Below are 21,075 nucleotides of genomic sequence, written 5' to 3' on the forward strand. Positions count from 1 at the left end.
TAACAGTCATTCATCATTCTCTGTTGTCTTTCTCACACATTCTCCTTCTTTCTACGATCCCTCCTCTGAGAGTTTCACTGATGGGCAGGTAGCTTACTTTTCTCTTTCAGCTCACTGCACGCTACCTGAACTTAATGAGCACAGCAATACAGACTGCAGATGTGACGATTTGTTTGTTTGAAATCCAAGTTCTTTTTTTTCCCCCTTCTCTCACACACTGCTGTACTATTTATGTTAATTCTAACTTTGCCCACATTTCTGAAATAAATACACAATGGGTTACAATGACGACAATACTTTAATGTGCATTATTTGTTGATTTTGACAATAATTTCTAATCAAAGTCTCGTATAACTGGGTTCAAAGGACGTATATATGTAATTTAGCATTATGAATGAAAATGACTAGGCAATAGTTTCTCTTTATCTAAGTTGTTGCAGAAATAGGGCCCTAGGGCAGCTTTTTTATTCAGCCTCTATTGTTTGGGGTTTTTTTCTCTTGTAGAGAGATGTACAACTTTGCAGTGGGCTCTGGGGGAAACGATGAGCTTGTTCCATATTCAGCATAACCCACCTAGTCTCTATAGACCTGCTTGAATCTAACAACATCTCATCTGTGTCATGATCCTGCAGAGAGCTTCCCTGGAGCAAGAACAAGAGAGCATGAGCAGAAAATAAAAAATGTTCATTTTATTGTTCATATTTTGGGCTCTAGGTTTAGTTTTATCCTACGTAGATGTCTTTTTTTATTTATAACATGATGTGAATCATTTTAACACAGTGAATTGAATACTGTATTTTCATAACAAAACAAAATAACCAATCCAACTGATCCATCCAACTAATCTTTTTTTTTTTTATTATTTTGGATAGAGCATTTGTGGTTCAACAGCACAGCTACTAGCCAAAATGCTTTCACTGATATTTTCACCACAGCACTAGGTTACTGTTTAAAAAGGTAACGTTCACACATATACTGCATTTTTCTTCTGCTTTATACATTCTTAGAAACAGCCAAGCAAGCACATTCTAATTTTATTGTATAGGATCTCACTTTGAGTCATTTCCTTTTCTTGGAAATGATGGATAACCTTAAAGAAATAGAAACATCTGTAAAAGATGTTTTCTCCCAGTTAGCAAACAAACCTTGGTCTTTGTGTGCATGGTTTAAGCTTTTTATCACTCAATATACTCTGGTATAGACTGAGTTGTTTTTCTTGATGTAGTTGCAGTGGTATTGTATGCAGCACAGAGAGACAAATACAGCTGTTTAGATAATGATGCAAGGCCACACACAAGCATGCTCAGGCACATTCTTATGACAAAATATTTCCCTTCACAGTTGTTTTGTGGTTGTAGATATCATTTGGGTTGTTCTGTTGAAATAGCTCTATTTGACCATCTGTATAAGGCTCAGTTCTAAGCCCTCTGTTTTGTCTATTCTAGGTCTTCGGAAATTTCCATTTAGCCGATGTAATCCAGAGTGACAGATTCTCACAGAAACGCACATTGAGCACTCAGACCTGCTGCGGTGACGTTCATGGAGGTCCGCTGGCTCCTGCTGCAGCTCAGAACCAGCCTGCTGCTCCTGAGCTTGATGGTATGGTCTGTATCCAGCCGAGGCGTGTACACCAATTCCTGGGCCGTTCACATACATGGGGGAAAGGAGGAGGCCCAGCGCATAGCCCACAAGCACAACTTCATCAACCACGGCAATGTGAGTGGGAACAGTGATGTATATTACCAAACTAAAAGCCATTTGACCACTTAAAAAAAAAAACAATAAAGACACAGCAATTAGAATGTGTTTTAATTAGCCAGATGTAGCTCACATTGTGATAACTTTGCAGTTTCTTTACAAAACTAAAAGCTTGTGTGATAAGCTGAACAACAAAAGTTAAAGAAGAGACCAAAAGATTTTGTGGTTCTTGATATTCAATTCAATTTCCCCTGTGAGGAAAGATCTGGTTGCAAGAAAGATATTTATATTTTAGCATTCATTAGCATTGTTAATGCAACGTGTTTAATTCTGCCGCAACCTATTCTGTATAAGATGGAGTAAAATTTTGTTTTCTTGCAGACTGTATTTACCAAGTAACCTTGAAAAGCAACAGTGAAAAACAAATCTATGTATAGGCTATATGCCATTGAGGTGTCACCTTAACTAGATGACATTTTTAAATCATGATTTAATTTGTATTATATGTGAAGCCTATGCCATGAGAAAAGAATGAATGATTTTCAAAGAATATTAGTTTTGCCAAAACTGCATAGCTTTATGGTGCAGGGCAACATTCATATGTTGGCCCTCCTAAAACTGTTTTCACAAAATTAGAAGCTTACTGTTGTCTACATTTGTCTTTGTATAACACTGGTCCTGGAGGTTCATTGAGACAGCCCCATTGATGAACACCTTTGGACCTCTGGACAGTTGACTGTCGGGTGTCCAGATTCATTTGGGTTTATAGTGTATCTGTGCCATTAATCATCTTAATACGATTTTTATTTAAACAAAGTACATTTCTTTCATTCTGCACAGATTCAGTACTGTACAATTCTTAGCATTGTAGAAATACAGCATGGATTTTAATATTTACAAGCAGTAAACTAACACACCTGAGAAAATGAATTTCAGTTTACCCCTGTTCACATGATCTAATGAATACTGTTGTTCTTTTGTGCCTGTTATTCTGGCATTAGCTGCAGTGTACTGGAGAAACAAGAGTCATAGCTGACATGTATGAATATTCTTTATCTGAGTGACCTCCTGTGCAGAACTGTGAATAGCCGGTATGTTTGAGGACAGGGGCAGAGAGACCTGGCACAGCCAGAAACACCTCTTACTGTATCAATACCAAACCCATCACACTTCACCAGAGCAACTCTCACTGCTGCCATCTGGGAGCTTTCCAAACTGTCTGCCAGTTTATTAATAGCTGTTTCTTTGCTCTTTTTTTTCTTGCTTTCATCCTCCTTTTCTTTCTTGGCTTTTTTATGAATCCAAACTGAGCTGAACAAATGATGTGCCTCATTTACAATCGACATAAACAGGCATTCCTAATATGTACAACCCAGAACCTTATAACAAATAGTATATTGGCCCAGAAGGAATTAGTTTTTGCATTAACATTCAGCTCTGGTTTTGTGATTGGTCTGCTGGCAAAAATGAATGCTGCTACAGGTAAACCACACACACACACACACACACACACACGTAGAATGCAATAGCAGGCTAATGGCCTTGTGGAAGCTCTTACAATGGAATTGAGTGGGCAGTAAAGGAATAAATGAATGCCCAAACCTTGAATACCTAAGAGCATTCCAGCTGTAGTAATCCAGAGAGTGCACCCAAGTATTCACCTCTAATACATAATGAGCAAATATGTTGTGATAGAAAAAGGATTAAAAAACAAAATAGGCCAGTAAAATCTATATACTGTTATATGCTAGAGTACATCAGCTAAAACTGTAAAAAGAACCTCATAAAGCTGGCACAAAGGAAATATGGACACAACTTGTGTGTGTGTATATTCACACACAGACTGCCTTTAAATTACAGACACCTTTGCACACTCCCTGTCAGAAGGTTTTGTTAGCATTGTGTGGGATGAATCTTTGATGTGTGTGTGTGTGTGTGTGTACGCACGCGCACATGTAGGTGCATGTATAAGCTTGCATGACAATGTGAACTTATGTCTCTATTGTATTTTCTTTATCTTTAATGAATAAATCTAAGGGTTATGCTGCTTCTGCATCCTCGTTGATATGCAGTGAATAATTACCTGCCAGTCGCAAAACAGACCAATGTGTGTGAAATCTGGTGGAATGCCACATTGGGAAATTAATCTCATCAATTGGAACAGCTTGTAAGCTCAGAGAAGAGCTTCTGACTACATATGGTAGTGTTTTCTTTCTTTTTCTCATTCCACTTTCTGTTTGTTTCCCTCAAAGTGATGTAAATTCCTTTCCTTACAATGACCTTAAAAAACACAGCCATGTAACATCCTAATCTATGGTGCTGTCTCTGCAGCATTTCACTGAAGCCAACTATCTAGCAACATTTCACAGGAAATTCATTAGTGCTGGAAGTGATGGAATAAAAAAAAATGTTCTGAGATGGCAACATTAAATGATGGGTTTCCAAAAAGAGAGTATTTTTATCAGATATGCAGGATAAGTGCATGATAGACTGAATAAAAGAAGATGAAGCATAGCAAAACGAAAAATAGAACTGAGTAGAGCTTTCATCTCCAAAATCCAAGGATATCTCCTTAACTCTTGCTAAAGGGAGCAAAAAAAATAGTATAAGACCAGAATAAAGCACGAGTAAGGCCTTTTACTATGGAACATTTTAAATATGTTTCATTACCTTAGGTGGCTTGAGAGGGGAAAAGGAATAATATTAATACCTCAGTACATTTAACCATGAAGAATTGCACAATTCTAACTCGTTTGAAAAGTAATATATAGCGACAAAAGTTCTCTTCAATAAAAGGTAATGATAACTGAACAGCTGACCAAAACCTCTTCAGATTAGTCCTGGGTGTCATTTTTTTTTGTACGTCGATTAGTAAATCTGACACACCTCTTCTAATCTTGGATAATCCTGATGAATCCAAAGGTGCTAATTCGGTTCTTCAGATGCATCTGAGAGTTTGATTGAATTCTCTGACAAACCCAGTTGCTTCCCTTTTGCTTAGAAAGGGCAAAACATTTTGAGACACTAAATTGTGATCAATGAGACAGTGATTGGCTAAAGAAAATGGTCTATGGAAGCCTGGAGAGGCAGTTTTCACTCTTTTGTACACACACTGTAGTAGGACATGCACAGTTTAGTTTAATGTGGCTACAGGATACCAAAAATGATTTAGGAGATCATAATGCTGGTGCAAGATATCTGTGTTTTGTACTCAGTTTTCAGCCCTCATGTTTTCCAGCCATTTTGGTTTATTTTGTACCTGCCTTTTGCAGTTCAAGTAAACATAGTTCTCAGATTTTATATATTTTTTTAATGTCAAATAAAATTAATTTAAAAAAAAAAAAACATTAAAAGTATGTGTGCAGTATTTAGCCTACAGGTATGTTGTGGGTGGTGATGGAGTTTCTCATTTAATTAGTTTCTCATTTAATTAGAAATGATTTTCCTCTTGTGTGCCTAATGCTGGTGAAATTTATAGTGGTGAGACCAGAGAATAATACAGATTACAGGTTGGGCAATTTATGGATTCTACTACTGCTGAGTTGTACCAAAGCAGATATGTAGTAAACGTGGATTAGCATGGGTAATTAAATAAAGAAGCAATAAAATGGTGTATTGGGATTTAGAGCAAAGGTTTATCTACAAAACGGGTCAGTGTGACTTTATACCTGATTTCACTTTAAAGAACTTTTATTCAAACAAATCTTTTCTATTTTTCCTATCGGAGCTGCACGGTTTCACTGAAGGTAAGATTGAATACCCCTGATTAAGGGAAAAACACCTTGTAAATGTATAATTATTTACTGGCAGTGGAGTAGCCAGGTTATTACTGCAATTAATTTTTAAAGCATACTTACTGTAATGGACAGTATCAGTATATTTTTTATAACAAGCACTGCTGCCATTTTACAGTTATATTGTATTAAATCTGTTATTTGCATTTCACTTCACATGAAACAAACCAGATCACATTGCACAGTAAAACTCTTGAAATAAAATATCAAGGTACACACTGAGAGAAACAGATGACACAAGAAACTGCAGGAATAAACAATGACCGAATCGGTGAGTAACAGTCCTAAATACCACAGGGAACAAAATAAACAACTGAAGCAAAGATTTTTCTGTTAGAATGTAGGATCTTAAAATAATGGAAGAAATTAAATTAGCCATGGTTCATTTGAGGACTGGTTTCACAGTAAGATTGTTTATACCATAGGCACTGTGTCTATACACAATACATGACCTAATTCCTTTTGGGCCTTTTAGTTCCTGTGATGAGAAATGATAAAGCTACAGTACGCAGAGATGTGGTAACATTTTTAGGGCAGAACCACATATGGGTATGATGGACAGGTGTCCACAAACATGTGGCCATATAATATAATATACAGTATTCTAATGTGGAAACTACAGGAATCCTTAGTGCTTTGTTTTTGTGCTAAATTACTCAACAATGGTTAAATTCCAGATTTTCCACATAACATCATGCGCATGTTTGGATTTTTATGCAGTCCTAGCCATATCATCACTGTGAACTGTACAGTTTCACTGAAACTAGAATGACCTGTGTTACAGCTGTACATTCTAAATGCCACACCCATAACCTTGCAGAGGTCAGTTGTTATACCAGTCAAAAAACATGCTGTGAACGTATGTGTAAGTCAGGAATGTTCTAATTAATCTATTATACATTCATTAATCTGTGATGGACCCTTAAGAAGTGTTTGGAGCTTATTGGATGTCCATTACGCAAGCAGAGAAGCACACAACCAATCAGCCATTAAAAGTTCTTTAATTGATGATGCAAAACTAAAAAAAACAAAATATAACTTTTGTTTTGATTGAGAAAAGCACACCGATCTTTAAAATCTTCAACTGCAGGAGCAGAATTTATAATCCCTTTGTGCCTGTGTGCATGTGTTGATGAATAAGCATCATATTTCCTGTTCATGTTGTCATCTAGAGCTAATCTACCAGTAACAGCCTTAGGGCCTCATTACTGTCACCATAAGGATAATTAGGAAAAAGTTGACTTCGGGGTATCTTAATGGAAGTACATGTTTCAGGGTTCTTTTTGAACTATTAGCTCATACGAGTAAAATACAATTTAAATGCAATCCCTAATATCTTTTGAATGCATGTAATTGGCATATACTGCAGGTCTATTATCAATAACCTGTTTTTGTACCATGCACAGTACAGATTTGTTGAAATTAAATGGCTGACTTTTTGAAGTTTGTACCAACAGCTTGAAGGATCTTGGTGATTGCATGTAGGAGGCCATCATTTTCTTTAGATATCTCTCTGTCTGAACTTTTCCTTAAACCTCATGTCCAGAGATGTACCAGCGGATCAAAGTAACCTTGCGAGCTGAGCTAATGGCCACAAGTTAAAGAGGCTTTCTGAACTAGCTGTCTTATCGGGATGTTTACAACGTATCATCATTGACGCATCAAGCTATACTGGTTTTTTGTTTGTTTGTTTGTTTTTTACTTTTGAGTCTGTAACAGCAAGAAATGGTCTAAGTGAATTTCATTCTGGTGTTTGCCTAGTCGCAGAATTTTGTGGAATTGTTATGGGTTGTCAACCATGTTAGAATGTTGGTTTGGAAAATAAGTAATTGCTGTATATCTACATATCTTCCAGAGAGTAATATTCATATTTCTATTTTATGAATGAAGCAGTAATACGGTGGATTTGGAACTTATTCAGAGCCCTTGGGTTTTTGCATATTTTGTTGTGTTATTGATTGGGAATATAATTTCTGACTTTTTGTAATTAATGTACACACAATAACTCATAATGACAAACTGAAATTGTTTTCAGAAATGTTTTGGCAAATTTATAAAGAATCAAACAATAATTTCTCTCATTTAGGTGGACTCTTGGCTAAAGGCATTCCAAACACAGGGACATCCAGCTTGCTTTGATTATTATAAGATATCTTGACTATAGTCTACCTGCAGCAAATTACAATTGATTGACCATGATTTATAAAGGCACATTTATAAAGTGCTTCAAGTCACAGTGTTTCCGATGAAACACCATGCTATGAAATACAAGGAACTGTCTGTCGACCTCTGTGATCAGATTGGCTGAGGACATTGATCTGAGCAAGGCTATAAAATCATTTGTACAACTTTGAATATTCTCAGGAGCACAGTGAGCACCATTATTGGAAGTGATAAAATGGAAGAAGGGTTGAACTGACAAATCTCTTTCTAGAGCTGCCCATCCAGACTAACTCAACACCCGGGCTAGAAGGGCCTAGATATTGGGTAATGGAAGTGACCAAAACCCAATGGCCAATTTAACTGATATTGCAAAGACCTCTGCAGAGGTAGGAGAACCTGCTGGAAGGACAACATATCAGAAATAATCCATCAATCAGGCCTTTACGACAGAATCACTAGACGAACTCCACTCATGTGTAAAAGGAATACAGGAGGCACTTAAAGGACTCTGAGAGCATGTGGGAGAAGTTCTATGGTCTGATGAGACAAAAAATTAAATTCTTTGAACTTCAAGCACTATGTCTGGCAAAACGAGGTATTGCTCATCAAATGGCTAATAGTATCTCTACGGGATGGTACATTAAATACATTGTTACTGTGTGTAGTTTAATGGGAAGGAAGTCATAAAACAGAATAAAGTGTGCAAAAACTAAAGTTGAATCTGAATGATTCTGAACCCACTATAAGTGATGCATAGCAAATGTACAGTGAGATGCTGTAACATAGGGTCATGTCTATGCTCTGCATCTTTGCCTAGAGGTCTGCCCATTCCCATTAAATTGCAAGGACAATCAGGTCCTGCACTCTTGTTACTAAGCAACATCAATCAGGCATCCTCATGGTCTTTTTTGAGTATGTAGCCACTGTAAGGTTTACTCACCCTGGAGGGCTGATGGTCTTCATCTTGCCAGATAAACATCAAGGGACTTTAATGAGGAGTTGGTGTGAATAAATTAGAGGCAACGCAGAAACACATTTTTAAAAATATCTAATGTGTTTTTGGTTATTGGGTTTTTGGGGGGGGGTTTTGTTGTTGTTTTTTGTTTGTTTGCTTGTTTTGCAGTGAAACAAAGGTAAGGTCATATAAGCAGATGAGTTAGTGGTCGCTAAAAGCCCTTGTCTTTCTCCATCAAGCAACATGGGTTCCCAGAGAAGATAAAAGTGTTTATTCAGGGCCATAATTACAGTATCATTAGTCCCTGACTGATTGCACTGAGCTAACGGTCGCATGTTGGGTGTCAACAGGTGGAGAAATGACTGGGAAGCAAAAGGCTTTAAATGTTATGTTTCTGGATGGCACGTTTCTCTTATAGTGGTCCAAAAATGGAGCAGTGAGTCATAGTCATAGAGTGAATATTTAATGTCATGAACAGAGTGAACGAGTGTTTTCTGTTGGACATATGCCTAGTGCTTTCTAAATCCATTGCATTTTGAGGGTACAGTCTTAGAGTTCTTATTGACTTCTCTTTTTTTTTTTTAATTTATATTTATCTTCATGTAATCTATGAAAGGTTGCTCTTCTTATTGCTTCATGACTTGCTATTGCAGTATAATTGTTATTGTTTCATTATGCTTCTTGAATGTGTCCTATTCCCTCGTAATGACAGGTAGGTGATTGTTGCATTGACTTCACTTTTGGCATCACACCTATGCAATCCAGAATCATTTTGCTGCAAGCTGGAATCATTATGCATTAGTCTTTCAGTCAAAACACAAATTTACATTATGGTGCTGTAGCCTCTCCTGATTTGAGATAAAGTGGAAGCTGCTTTTTCAGAGGTTAGTGTGAGACTGAAAAACACCCACACACAAAAAGACATGAAACCACCCAAACTTTTTGGGCATAGGTAGAGGAATTTATTGGGGTGTATGTAAACAGTGCATCTTCTTTCATAGTGACTGTATTTACACTATATTGGCAAAAGTTTTGGGACATCTGCTTTTACATGCACATGAATTTTAATGACCCATTTTTAATGTCCCATTCCTAACCCATAGGGTGTAATGTGGAGTTGGCCTGCCCTTTGCAGCTATAACAGCTTCAGCTGTTCTGGGAAGGCTTTCCCACAAGGTTTAGGAGTGTGTTAATGGGAATTTTTGACCATTCTTCTAGAAGTGCATTTGTGTGGTCAGACACTGACGTTGGACGAGAAGGCCTGGCTCACAGTCTCCACTCTAATTCATCCCAAAGGTGTTCTATGGGGTTGAGGTTAGGACTCCGTGCAGGCCAGTCAAGTTCCTCCACACCAAACTCACTCATCCATGTTTTATGGACCTTGCTTTGTGCACTGGTGCACAGTCATGTTGGAAGAGGAAGGGGCCAGCTCCAAACTGTTCCCACAAAGTTGGGAGCATGGAATTGTCCAAAATGTCTTGGTATGCTGAAGCATTCAGAGTTCCTTTCACTGGAACTAAGGGGCCAAGCCCAACTCCTGAAAAACAACCCCACACCATTATCCCCCCTCCACCAAACTTTACACTTGGCACAATGCAGTCAGACAAGTACCGTTCTCCTGGCAACCGCCAAACCCAGACTCGTCCATCAGATTGCCAGATGGAGAAGCGCGATTCGTCACTCCAGAGAACGCGTCTCCACTGCTCTAGAGTCCAGTGGCGGCGTGCTTTACACCACTGCATCCGACGCTTTGCATTGCACTTGGTGAGGTATGGCTTGGATGCAGCTGCTCGGCCATGGAAACCCATTCCATGAAGCTCTCTGCGCACTGTTCTTGAGCTAATCTGAAGGCCACATGAAGTTTGGAGGTCTGTAGCGATTGACTCTGCAGAAAGTTGGCGACCTCTTCGCACTATGCGCCTCAGCATCCGCTGACCCCGCTCCGTCAGTTTACGTGGCCTACCACTTCGTGGCTGAGTTGCTGTCGTTCCCAAACACTTCCACGTTCTTATAATACAGCTGACAGTTGACTGTGGAATATTTAGGAGCGAGGAAATTTCACGACTGGATTTGTTGCACAGGCGGCATCCTATCACAGTTCCACGCTGGAATTCACTGAGCTCCTGAGAGCGACCCATTCTTTCACAAATGTTTGTAAAAACAGTCTGCATGCCTAGGTGCTTGATTTTATACACCTGTGGCCATGGAAGTGATTGGAACACCTGATTCTGATTATTTGGATGGGTGAGCGAATACTTTTGGCAATATAGTGTATGTTTCAGGAGTTTCATAAAGTTTTATTTTTGTTGTTTAGAGTTAGTTTTTTTTATCATTCAGAATTTCAGCTCTATGGCTGGTTTACAGTATCTTAAACAGCTTTTTATTTTTAAATGTTAAAAACAGCTATTGTACATGTTTTGTACACATTTGTTATGTATTTAATGAACAGCACAAATCACACAACACATTGCCAGTAGGTTTGTTTGTAGTCTAAATTAAAGTTTTCAGTCCTCTTCTGTCCTCCATATTTACCCATCTGGAGCTATTCATCAAGGAAGTGTGCTTTGGAACAGACTTTAGCTCCCCAGAGGCTGTCTGGAAAGCAGCTTCCTTTGTTTCTGTGCTGGATGTTTAGCTTGTTCTCATGAGACACATCTCTTGTGTTGTCCCTATATCTGTGTGTGTGAGTGAGTATGTGCATAACAGAATGAGTGACACAATTGGCACCTCTCACTCCCCCACCGCGTCTGTGCACAAAATCTCCCATGATTATTTGCATCTTGGAACCTAGTGCGCTCCAGAGCCTCATTGGCAAGAGGTTGCTATGGAGAAAGTCGTGTCTGTTTTATTTTTGGCTAATTGTATTAGGCACAGTACTTGATACGATTGCGGAGCTGTTTATCTGTTTCAGTCCAGGTAATTAAGCTACTGAAATGAACAAGAATAACAAGGGCTTATGCTTTTGTGTGTTTTTTTCACTAATAAGCCCTCATCTGAAGTAGTCTCCCCCCTCTTGATGTTGTTACACTGCTTTTGGCTTCACAGAATATGAATATGGCTCTCCTGCATTTCAGATAGCTTTGTACCACGCAGCTCAGGTCAGCAGTTGTATGCCCCATTTTACCTTTCACCATCACTTCTGGCTGCTCCAAGATTGTTATTTGTGGAGTGTTCTCACACCAGCAACCATCAGTTTTTCTCAGCTTGCATCTTGAGGTCCTTCTTCCAGCACACAGCATTCCCCTGTGCATCTCTAGCTAGCCTCTGAAAACTGAGATGAATTGTGGGGGGAAAAAAACTCATATTCTTTACAAAAAAAAAACTAATCCCTTTACCATTGAGTGCATGTAAGCAATAAAGAATGAGTCCCTCTGCAACTAACCTAAATGCTTTCTGTTGGAAGAAAGAGGTCAGTGTCTGGAGTTGATACGAGATTATCCAAGTTGAGAGAGAAATGCAAATCATAGCAAACCGGCTATGAATATGAGTCGGCAAAATGAGCAAAGTTGGATGTGATAAGCAAGCAGATGTAAGTAAAGGCAGTGTAGATGCCCAAGGTCAGAGAAGCTAGACCTACATCAGGTTTAAAAATAAAACACCCAGTATGTTGATGTATAGCTAGCTAGAGAAAAGCCAGTGTCCATAACATATAAATAATACATGTTGCTTTTAGGTGTCAGCCTCAGATGTTCCACCCACAGACAGTGGAATGTCTGATGTCTTTTGTACGCTTATCTGGGCATACTTCAGAATCTTGAAAGTTACTGTGTCATTGCCTTTCTGTACTTCCATATAAATGTTTTGTATTCTGTGCACTGGTTTCCAACTTTTACACACTGGTAGAGTGAGCTTTTCACAGCAAGATGTAGTAACTGGACAGAAACAAAGTTCACATCTAAAGATATCAAAGTTCACATTTAATGTTAATAGGAAATGTTTATTCAAAGCACTTGCTGGTGTTTTTAAACACCTTCAGTGGTGACATTTTCCAGAAAAAATCTTTCCAGATAGACCAGCAACATGTGGCAGGTTTTAAATGCAGGCTAGTACTTGACACTTAATGGTAGGTTGGATGTTGGATTGTCAACTGTTAGACACTAGGGTAGAGCACCTGTGTAATAAACACATTAGTATGAAAGTTTTCATCTCGGGACCAAAACAGCTGCTGCTGAAACGCGCTAAACAAACTATCAGCCGCAGAGTGAAATCCTTAAAGGCATCAGGGTAATTGCTGTCAATGCTCCTGTGTAAATGTAGCATATGAGAGTGTGATGATGATCATGATCACACAATCTAAAGGAATTCAGAATGGACCATACTTAAGCTTAACTCTGGTAGGAATGGTGCATTTTGAAATGAAAGGCATGCTTGACATTCTTTATATCAGGATAAAAGATTAAGGAAAAATCTAAAGTCACATGGTTCTGTTGATGCTGCTGATGAGGGCTTATGAATTCGGCTGTGAAAGGTGAAGTGTGATGATTTAATGTTGAGAATTACATCTGATGGCCCCCACCTTAGAGCTCTAGACTACATTATCAGTTTATTAGCTACACCTAATGACTTGAGCCCAAGTTTTCTTCCCCCAGCTACCCTGCCAACACATGGAATGGCAGTGCTATAGGACCACTGCTGATATGTCTGCATGACGAATCATTCTCAGCACAGCAGTGATCCTGACCTGCTAATGACATGTTATTGGTATGTGGCACTAATACAAGTGGAACAGGTGCAGCAGCACTGCTGGGAATTTTAATCATCTCACTGTTACTACTGGGTCAAGTATAGTCAGCCAAATGCTAGCTGTAGTCCTCTGGTTAAATTAAGGGTTATATGATAAGTGATGCATATACATACATATATGATGGAATAACAATGCCATTGTGTCTCATATTGAGCACTAAGGAATTTCTGTGACCCCAAGGCTTGACCACTCTACAATATTTGGGACTATTGTAACATTTGAAAATGATCATCAAATGTTTTGTTCTAAATTACCAGTCTAGTAAGAAGCGTGAGCTTGCATGTCTTGACACAGCATTTAGTCAGACATTTTGCTATAAGAAAATAAGCCCCAACACAAACCGAAATGACTGTTACCACCTTGAAGTGGATTATTTTCTGATATCAGCACAACCTCAAGTATGTGATTCCTCTTATTCTGTCCCATGATGACCTGTTGTATGATATTTCTTACTTTAATGCAGGCAAGTAGTGTTGAATCCAACTTTACACAGAGTACAGTAAAAACCATCATTGCTTCAGTACTCCAAAGAAATATCTGGGTACTCTTTTGCACCTGGGTACGTTTTTTGCAGTTTATCAAAATTCAACCACACATTCAGCAAATACTTTGATTTCTTCACACTTGAAAATCCATATTCTGTTTTGGGAGGTCACTTAAAGTTGTCAAAGAACTAGCTGAGGTAGATGGACAGATATATATTTGGAAATCAAGTGACCCCATAGATAGGGAACTCCTTGTGTCCAGAGTGTTTAAAAAACATGCAGCCCTACTACACATGATACTTTTCTATCATCAAAACATGTCAGTTTCTTATAACCCATATAATATCTGCTCAGTTTTTTTTTCACTATAGGGTAGAGGAAGAGTTGTGGATAGGAACAGAGGCTAGTCACAAATTGTACAGCCTCAATACTGCAACTGTGACTTGTTTGCCTGATAAAAAGGTCAGTGAGTGTGTATAGAATAGCTGTACTTAATAAATAGGGAACTGATGAATTTTAGTTTATTTGTTCTTTGGTTGCTCCACTAATAATTTCTTAGTTATTTTCTTATTGATTTTGTAATGCTCATTTGAAACTTGTCTAAATCTTATCTTAATAATTGCTTGCTAAGGATAATTTGTTTACATGTTCGATATGCCTTCAGCTGATAAGTAAAGAAAGGAATTGCATCTTTGAGAGCTGTTATATCATGCACTCAATAAAGTTGCATATATCACAATGGTTATATACTTTCCATTTTTTCTATTGGTTCATAAATGATGAATAGGGACAAAAGACCTGTGTGAAAGTGAAAAGTCCTGTATCATGCAGGCTTCAGCCACACCACAGAGGTCATCCAAAGGTGAAATTAGTACTCCCAATGGCCTGATTTAATGTTTTACAATGTTATTGTTTTAGGATTTTGTTGGTAGCTCAATATATATATTTTTATACTTAGCTGTTTTTCTAATTTTCTAGATTTGATTTGAGCTGCTGACCATTGGGTTTCCAATGGGGTGCAAAACATTTCATTGCTGCTTTCCTTTTCTTCATGGCTTTGGCATTGATTTGCTCATGACTACACACACAAACACACACACACAGAGACAGCTCTCTCCTCAAGGAGAGAGAAATCCAGAGATATTACATAATTTTTAGCTCGCCCCCAACTACCTTCCTGTCAGTGTAGACCCACGCTCAACCACGCCCCCACCTGCTATGCTACACTGCAATATTTATTTTCCTTTGCAACTGCTTATTGATTCTGGAAATGAAAAAAAAAAAACCTGACTTTTGTAGTATTGACCTAGTTTTAATATTAGCAGTATATGTTCATGCCTTGAAGTGAGATTTATAAAAAAAATTCAGATGAACTGTATATCATTTGAAGGTACCCATGTACAAATTTACCTATTTTTTACTATTTAACTAGGTAACATTAGCTGACTTGTGCATAGCTCACATTCAGTTTAGCTTAGCTGCAGTGCCATTTTGTGACTAGCTATACTTAATTACATTAGCTAGCAAGCCAGTGATTGTGGTTAAAAATGAAAAAAAAAATATTCATATTGGCAATTTGTTCCCTGGTGGTCCAGCAGTAGGATCCCGCTCTCTCAATGCTGCAGCCCAGGTTGGCTTGAGCAGGGAACTAACACAGTAACTGAGGGTTAACTTTCAGTGCCGGTCCCAAACCCAGATAAAATCGGAGGGTGGCGTCAGGAAGGGCATCCGGCATAAAACCTGTGCCAAATGAACCCAAGTGAACCTGAACAGGGAGCAGATGAAAGAACAATAACAACATATACAGTACATCTAATCAAAACCTTTAAATGAAGGTAAACTGCCAATTTATATGTTGATCAGAAGCCGTTGTTTAGTTTGTCTGTATTTGTTTTTACACTTATAAGAGGCCAGCCAGTCAGACCAATATGTTATTTACATATATTAGTCTTAAACACAATTTGTTATTAAAAATAAATTTAAAAAAAAACATTTTAAAAGAGGTTGCACAGACATTGTAAGTGGGCTTCATGTAGAATTGGTTCCTGATACTTTAATTCACCTGGCCAGCACAACAGCTTAGAATACAAATCTCATGAATATGGAACGTGAATGTGATTTTATTTCAGCATTCCAGCACTTATGCTTCTTACTGTGGACTCCCATTAGACATCGCAAATTAATTCTGAGACGCTCTCTGGTTGCTATTTGTTTATAATAATTTCCTTCTATTAAATTTATTGTCATTGTGAAATTACACTAAGGAAAGTTATTCATCTACCCTTGGTTGCCATCTCATTTTTATTTCCTGCCTTCTCAATATTCCTTCCTTCATTCCATGTAAAATGCAGAAAGTTAGATGCACTGTACGTGTCATACTGAAAGATGAAAGCTTTGGTGTTCATAACCCCTCCACTTTCTCCAAAGAGAATTACTCATATGCTCATAAGTCACTAACCACACGGCACTGTACATGCGGCATCGATATGCCTTATGCCGCCCCACAGTTTTTCTTTTTCTCACTCTTGTTAGCCTGCAGGTGCATTACAGATGTACTTTCTGCCATCCTCTGTTTCTCCAGGACCGATTCAGTTGTTGGCAACCCTCAGGTTTGTGATGCTACATTATATAACCAATCAGAATTCATTTATGCATCCAAAATGAGTTCTATTACACAACTTGTATGCCTGTGTGAGGTGATGCTTGGTTTTAGCACAAAATACTTTGACACCACTTTTTCTTTTACAAAGTCATCACTGGTAGGATGAGTAGAATCCAGGTTGTTCAGGGAACATTGTGTCTTCCTGTGTCTTCATCCTGGAGGGGGTTTTGGAAAAGATTGGTTCTAGTGCATAGCTTTGCGATTAAGGTCAGTGTGTCCTCTCTTCAGCAGACACTGCAGTAATACCACCACACCCTGTCTGGAGAGCATAGTGTCCTTAGTGTTTCTGATTCTTGCTTGTTTATTCTGAGCTTGACATTTGGGCACATTTGGGCACGCACACACAGACATGCAGTGGAAATGCTGGGTTAACAATGTGCGGGAAGAATTCTGATTATAGGCTACTTACTTGGCTTTGTTTGTAAGTTGCTGGCAGGAGGCAGTTGGGTAATTACTCCCCTGTTGTGCTTATGAGAGGACAGAGGCTGTGTCTGAGGAACGCTTGCAATCTTCCATCAGACATTCCCTTATTTCTCATTTTCTCTTTCTTTCATTTCTTCTCTCATTGTTTTCTTTTTGTCTTCTAGCCGTGATATGTTTATTTGTCTTATCTTCTTATTTCCTGGAGCTAACCGTATTGATTTGTAAGTGTGTAACAGTTATTGCTTCTTAAAGAAGCACTGGCATTGTCAAATTTGACCCTGGCAATGTAAAAGTTTTTAAATATAAATTTATAGTCAGTTTAAGATTAAACTTTTGCTGAACTTGGCTTGAAGCTAAACTTTTTTGTTTTTTTTCCTCCCAGATCTGCTTGTAGGTCAGCAAAAGGAAGAATTCCAGCATGTCAGAATTAATTGTTGCAGATTATATGAAAACTGAACACCTTTGTTTTTATCAGCGTGTGCTGTACTTATTTTAAAAATAGCTGCTCCTAGACACTTTGTTTGACTCCTAATATGCCTAATGAATCTCATGGGTGGGGGGTGGGACAGGAAGGTCATATATTGTAGTCATTATATCTATTATAATGAAGGCAAGACACACGCTGTGTTTGTTCCTGCAGTTTTTCAGTAAACACTGGCACACGCAGCCATAACTCTATTGCAATGAATTTCATTGCCCTTTTGTAATATTAGTAAGATCATCTCAAATGACCACGTCCCATGAGCAGGGATTGTCTGGATATTTATGAGTGTCTTGTATTGGTCAGTGTTACTCTCATTTACTTATCTGTGGTGTTTTGGCTGCAGGTGACGAATAAACTCATTAGATAGATATTAAAACGACACTTTGAATGATAGTAGTGTGAATAAGTAGCTCATAAAATCCAAACTACTGATAGTAAAACAGTCTGTTTTGTCCTCTGTACATGTGTGTGTGTGTTTCTGCATTTCTCTCAGTTGCCACATCAAATAGCTATGTTATGTAAGGGCTGTACTAAGGCTAGTCAGTGACAGATTTTACTGCTCATTTGCACAGATTCATGTTCCTTCCATCTTCACAGGGAGATTTTGAAAAAGTTCAATGTTTCTCAGTTCAAAGAGATTTTTTTCCCCACATTTATGCATAGTGTACCTATGGAGAAATAAACAAAGACATTCAGTATGGATTGATGGATAAGGTACCATGGTAGATTATATTTCCAAGTCAAACTTGTTCACTGCTCAGACTCAGTGTCTTAAAGCTTTTGAACCTGCCTGTTATGTATTACACTGAATGGTTTGAAATTGGTTGCCTGATGTCTTCTTGGAGACCATCTTACAATAGTATTGCATAATGCTTTGGCCTGCAAAACTCTGGTGTCCTCTGGTCAATTCTGTGTATATTGTTTTCTTTTTGCTGTGATTTATGCGTTCAAGCTCAACCCTAAAACCAAAACTCTGCCGTACGGTGAAATAAAAAATGTTGAGTTTGAGGATATCATGCAGGCTGATTATTGCCCAAAATGTCCCAGAGCTATATCAGTTTGTAATACCAAAATATAATGAAAATATTTGCAGCAGACGGACAAAAGAGAGCCAGGAGAGAGAAAGATACCGAACCAGCTGGTGCAGAAACAGAGCAGCTCAGGGCAGATGGAAATTGGTGGTGTTTGTGCAGCAAACATTCTCCTCTGCTAACCACAAATGAATATCTGTGTTGCCACAATTGGCAAATCATAACGGCACTTTTCATGACTCAGTTTGTCATGAACATATCTACTCTGCAGTCTTGGGAACTTTTTTTTTCCCCCTTCTGCCTAAAATTAAATGTAAAGGAGAACCAGGACCACATAGACCTCATGACCAGATGTCAACCAAGTAATAGAACTGTACTTAAAGCAGAGCATTTATGTTCACAGCAGATTATATGCTATGTGTCTGATTTATAAATACTTTGTGTAATAGTGTAGCATTTTTCTGTATATACAATTTATCAAGCGTAGCCTCTAGCCTTCTGCATGCAGCCCTGCAGCTACTGAAGCAGTAAAACCCAGGGACAAACATGGACAACATAGAGATACGTGCATGGCATTGAAAGATATATGCAAAAGAAAGCTGTTACGACAATGAACAACAAATCTCTAAGTTCATTTTAAATCTCGTGATTTCAAACCAAGATCTGAATCAGTATTGGAGAACAGACCATTTCACCTCCACTCGCCTATAGCTAAAAAAAAGCTATGTACACAGTCCAATTCCATGAAGAATTTTATGTCCCTGACTTCTCAGAACTGTTGCAGGTTCCAAGACATTTGTCTGCGGAGTCACATTTATGAAGTTTGTCTTACGTGCATATAGTACCTCAACTGTTCACAACTGTTGACAATCTATAAAATCTACAAAACAGTCAAATAAATATCACAATAATCCTAATACAGTATAAACAAAGATATTATACAGTAAGTAAGCGGTGTTCCATGAACCTTTGGCAAAGTTGTTCATCTCATAGCAACACAAATTCTGTTAATCAGCACTAGATTGCACTGTGGAAAGTAATTGCAAAATCGTTTGAAACATTAGCTTGACTGAACCACTTGTTATAAGAACACCTTAGAATATCCCCTCAAGGTAACTAATTAGTATTTCAGTGATATCTTTCTTACTTATCTGACTTCTCATTAGTAAAAAGCAGCTACAACCAAGCCATTCCGAAGCCAATTAATCAATCAGTTTCATTAAAGGTTTGTGGCTTACAAGGAAGAGAAAGAAAAAACTGTTCTACAAGCGTCATGAGATTGCTTGGTAAACATTGTATGAATCTGATATATTTAACTTCATTAAAATCTAGCACACGGTGCAGCTTTTACTCTTCAATTGAATAGCACTCGTTTTCCTACCACCCACATGATATATACACACACACACACACACACACACACACACACACACAGAGCTCAGTAGGACATGAGCTATGCTCTAACACACCTGACTCGACTAACGAGTGGCTCGATAATTAAGCAATGAGCTAATACAGATGTGTTAAAAAGGGTTTCCTAACCAGTCTCATAGAAAATGCATTCAAATATAAATAAATGGCCTAACAAGTCATTTAAAAAAATCTTTATCGCATGAATTGCAAGCTCGATTCTCTTTAACTAGTGCTGAGAAGAGGAGAAATTAGGCTTATTTTATGAGGCTTTTAAGTTCAATTACGTGTCATACTAAATCCCCATCAAGTGGGCTCTGTAGGTTTAAAAATAAGGTAAGAGTATTCATTACATATTAATCCCAACGAAATGGTGTAGAGCAGACATGACCGTGTTCAGAGCACTTAGCGAATTGCTAAACATGCGGAGCAGTGAAAGTTTGATGCATTGATATACATTGTGTGCTGTGTGCATAGTTTTATGTGAATGGTTTTTCTAGGAGACTGGGTTGAGGTTCCCAGAACTGGACTTGAGAAGCACTTGTCAGTTTGGCTCAGTTTTCCCTTTGGAGACTGAACAGCCCTTCCAATTACTCCACACTTTTTTTGAATCAGATGACAAGCGTAGAGATATTTAAGTTATTATTTCTCATGAAGATCTCAGAGCAGAGTCTGCTGCAGAGAACTAAGATATGTTTATACTTGACACTATCTTGTTAACACATTGAGAACAACCTGGCAAAGCTAATGGGCAGCAGGCTGTTATAATGCTGTTATAAGGAATGTGTCATGAACACCTGACGTGTAACATGAACAATAGACTGGTTCCTTGTGGTTGCATTGCATGTTAGCAATTAGGAGAGTAGAAAATATCTTATTGCACAGCACTTTCAAAATCCTGGGACTCAGCAGCAACAGCATTAAGAAATACATTCTTGGCCATTTCAGTAATGTTGCCATTATAAAACATTACTGTTGTGTCATACGTAATTATAACCAGAATGTGGCAGCTTCCTACAGTATGAATATTCCATCTGCTACCTGCTTAGGTTTGCTGCTAAAAATAGAATCTGAACCTCACAAGTATTTTGTAAAGCCTTTAACTTGCCTGCACCACCATGTATTCCTTATTTGAATACAGTGCTATAAGTTATCTAAGGATAAGTGACCTAGTGAACTAAAACAGATCGTATTAGCGGTCTTCTCTAAGGAAATACAGCAAAGCT

The 21,075-nt window shown here is 38.2% G+C and overlaps 1 protein-coding gene across 2 annotated transcripts in view; it reads left to right on the forward strand.

The window, feature by feature from the left end:
* Positions 1-21,075, forward strand: part of furinb (furin (paired basic amino acid cleaving enzyme) b) — a 74,886-nt gene that overhangs the window by 10,778 nt on the left and 43,033 nt on the right. For both annotated transcript variants that reach the window (XM_058408350.1, XM_058408351.1), the window contains one exon: positions 1,446-1,716. In XM_058408350.1, coding sequence (XP_058264333.1) covers positions 1,540-1,716 — 177 coding nt within the window. In that variant the 5' untranslated portion in view covers positions 1,446-1,539. The remainder of the gene's footprint in view (positions 1-1,445; positions 1,717-21,075) is intronic.

The sequence above is a fragment of the Hemibagrus wyckioides genome, linkage group LG14 (genome assembly GCF_019097595.1).
Source record: "Hemibagrus wyckioides isolate EC202008001 linkage group LG14, SWU_Hwy_1.0, whole genome shotgun sequence".
NCBI classification, from domain to species: domain Eukaryota; kingdom Metazoa; phylum Chordata; class Actinopteri; order Siluriformes; family Bagridae; genus Hemibagrus; species Hemibagrus wyckioides.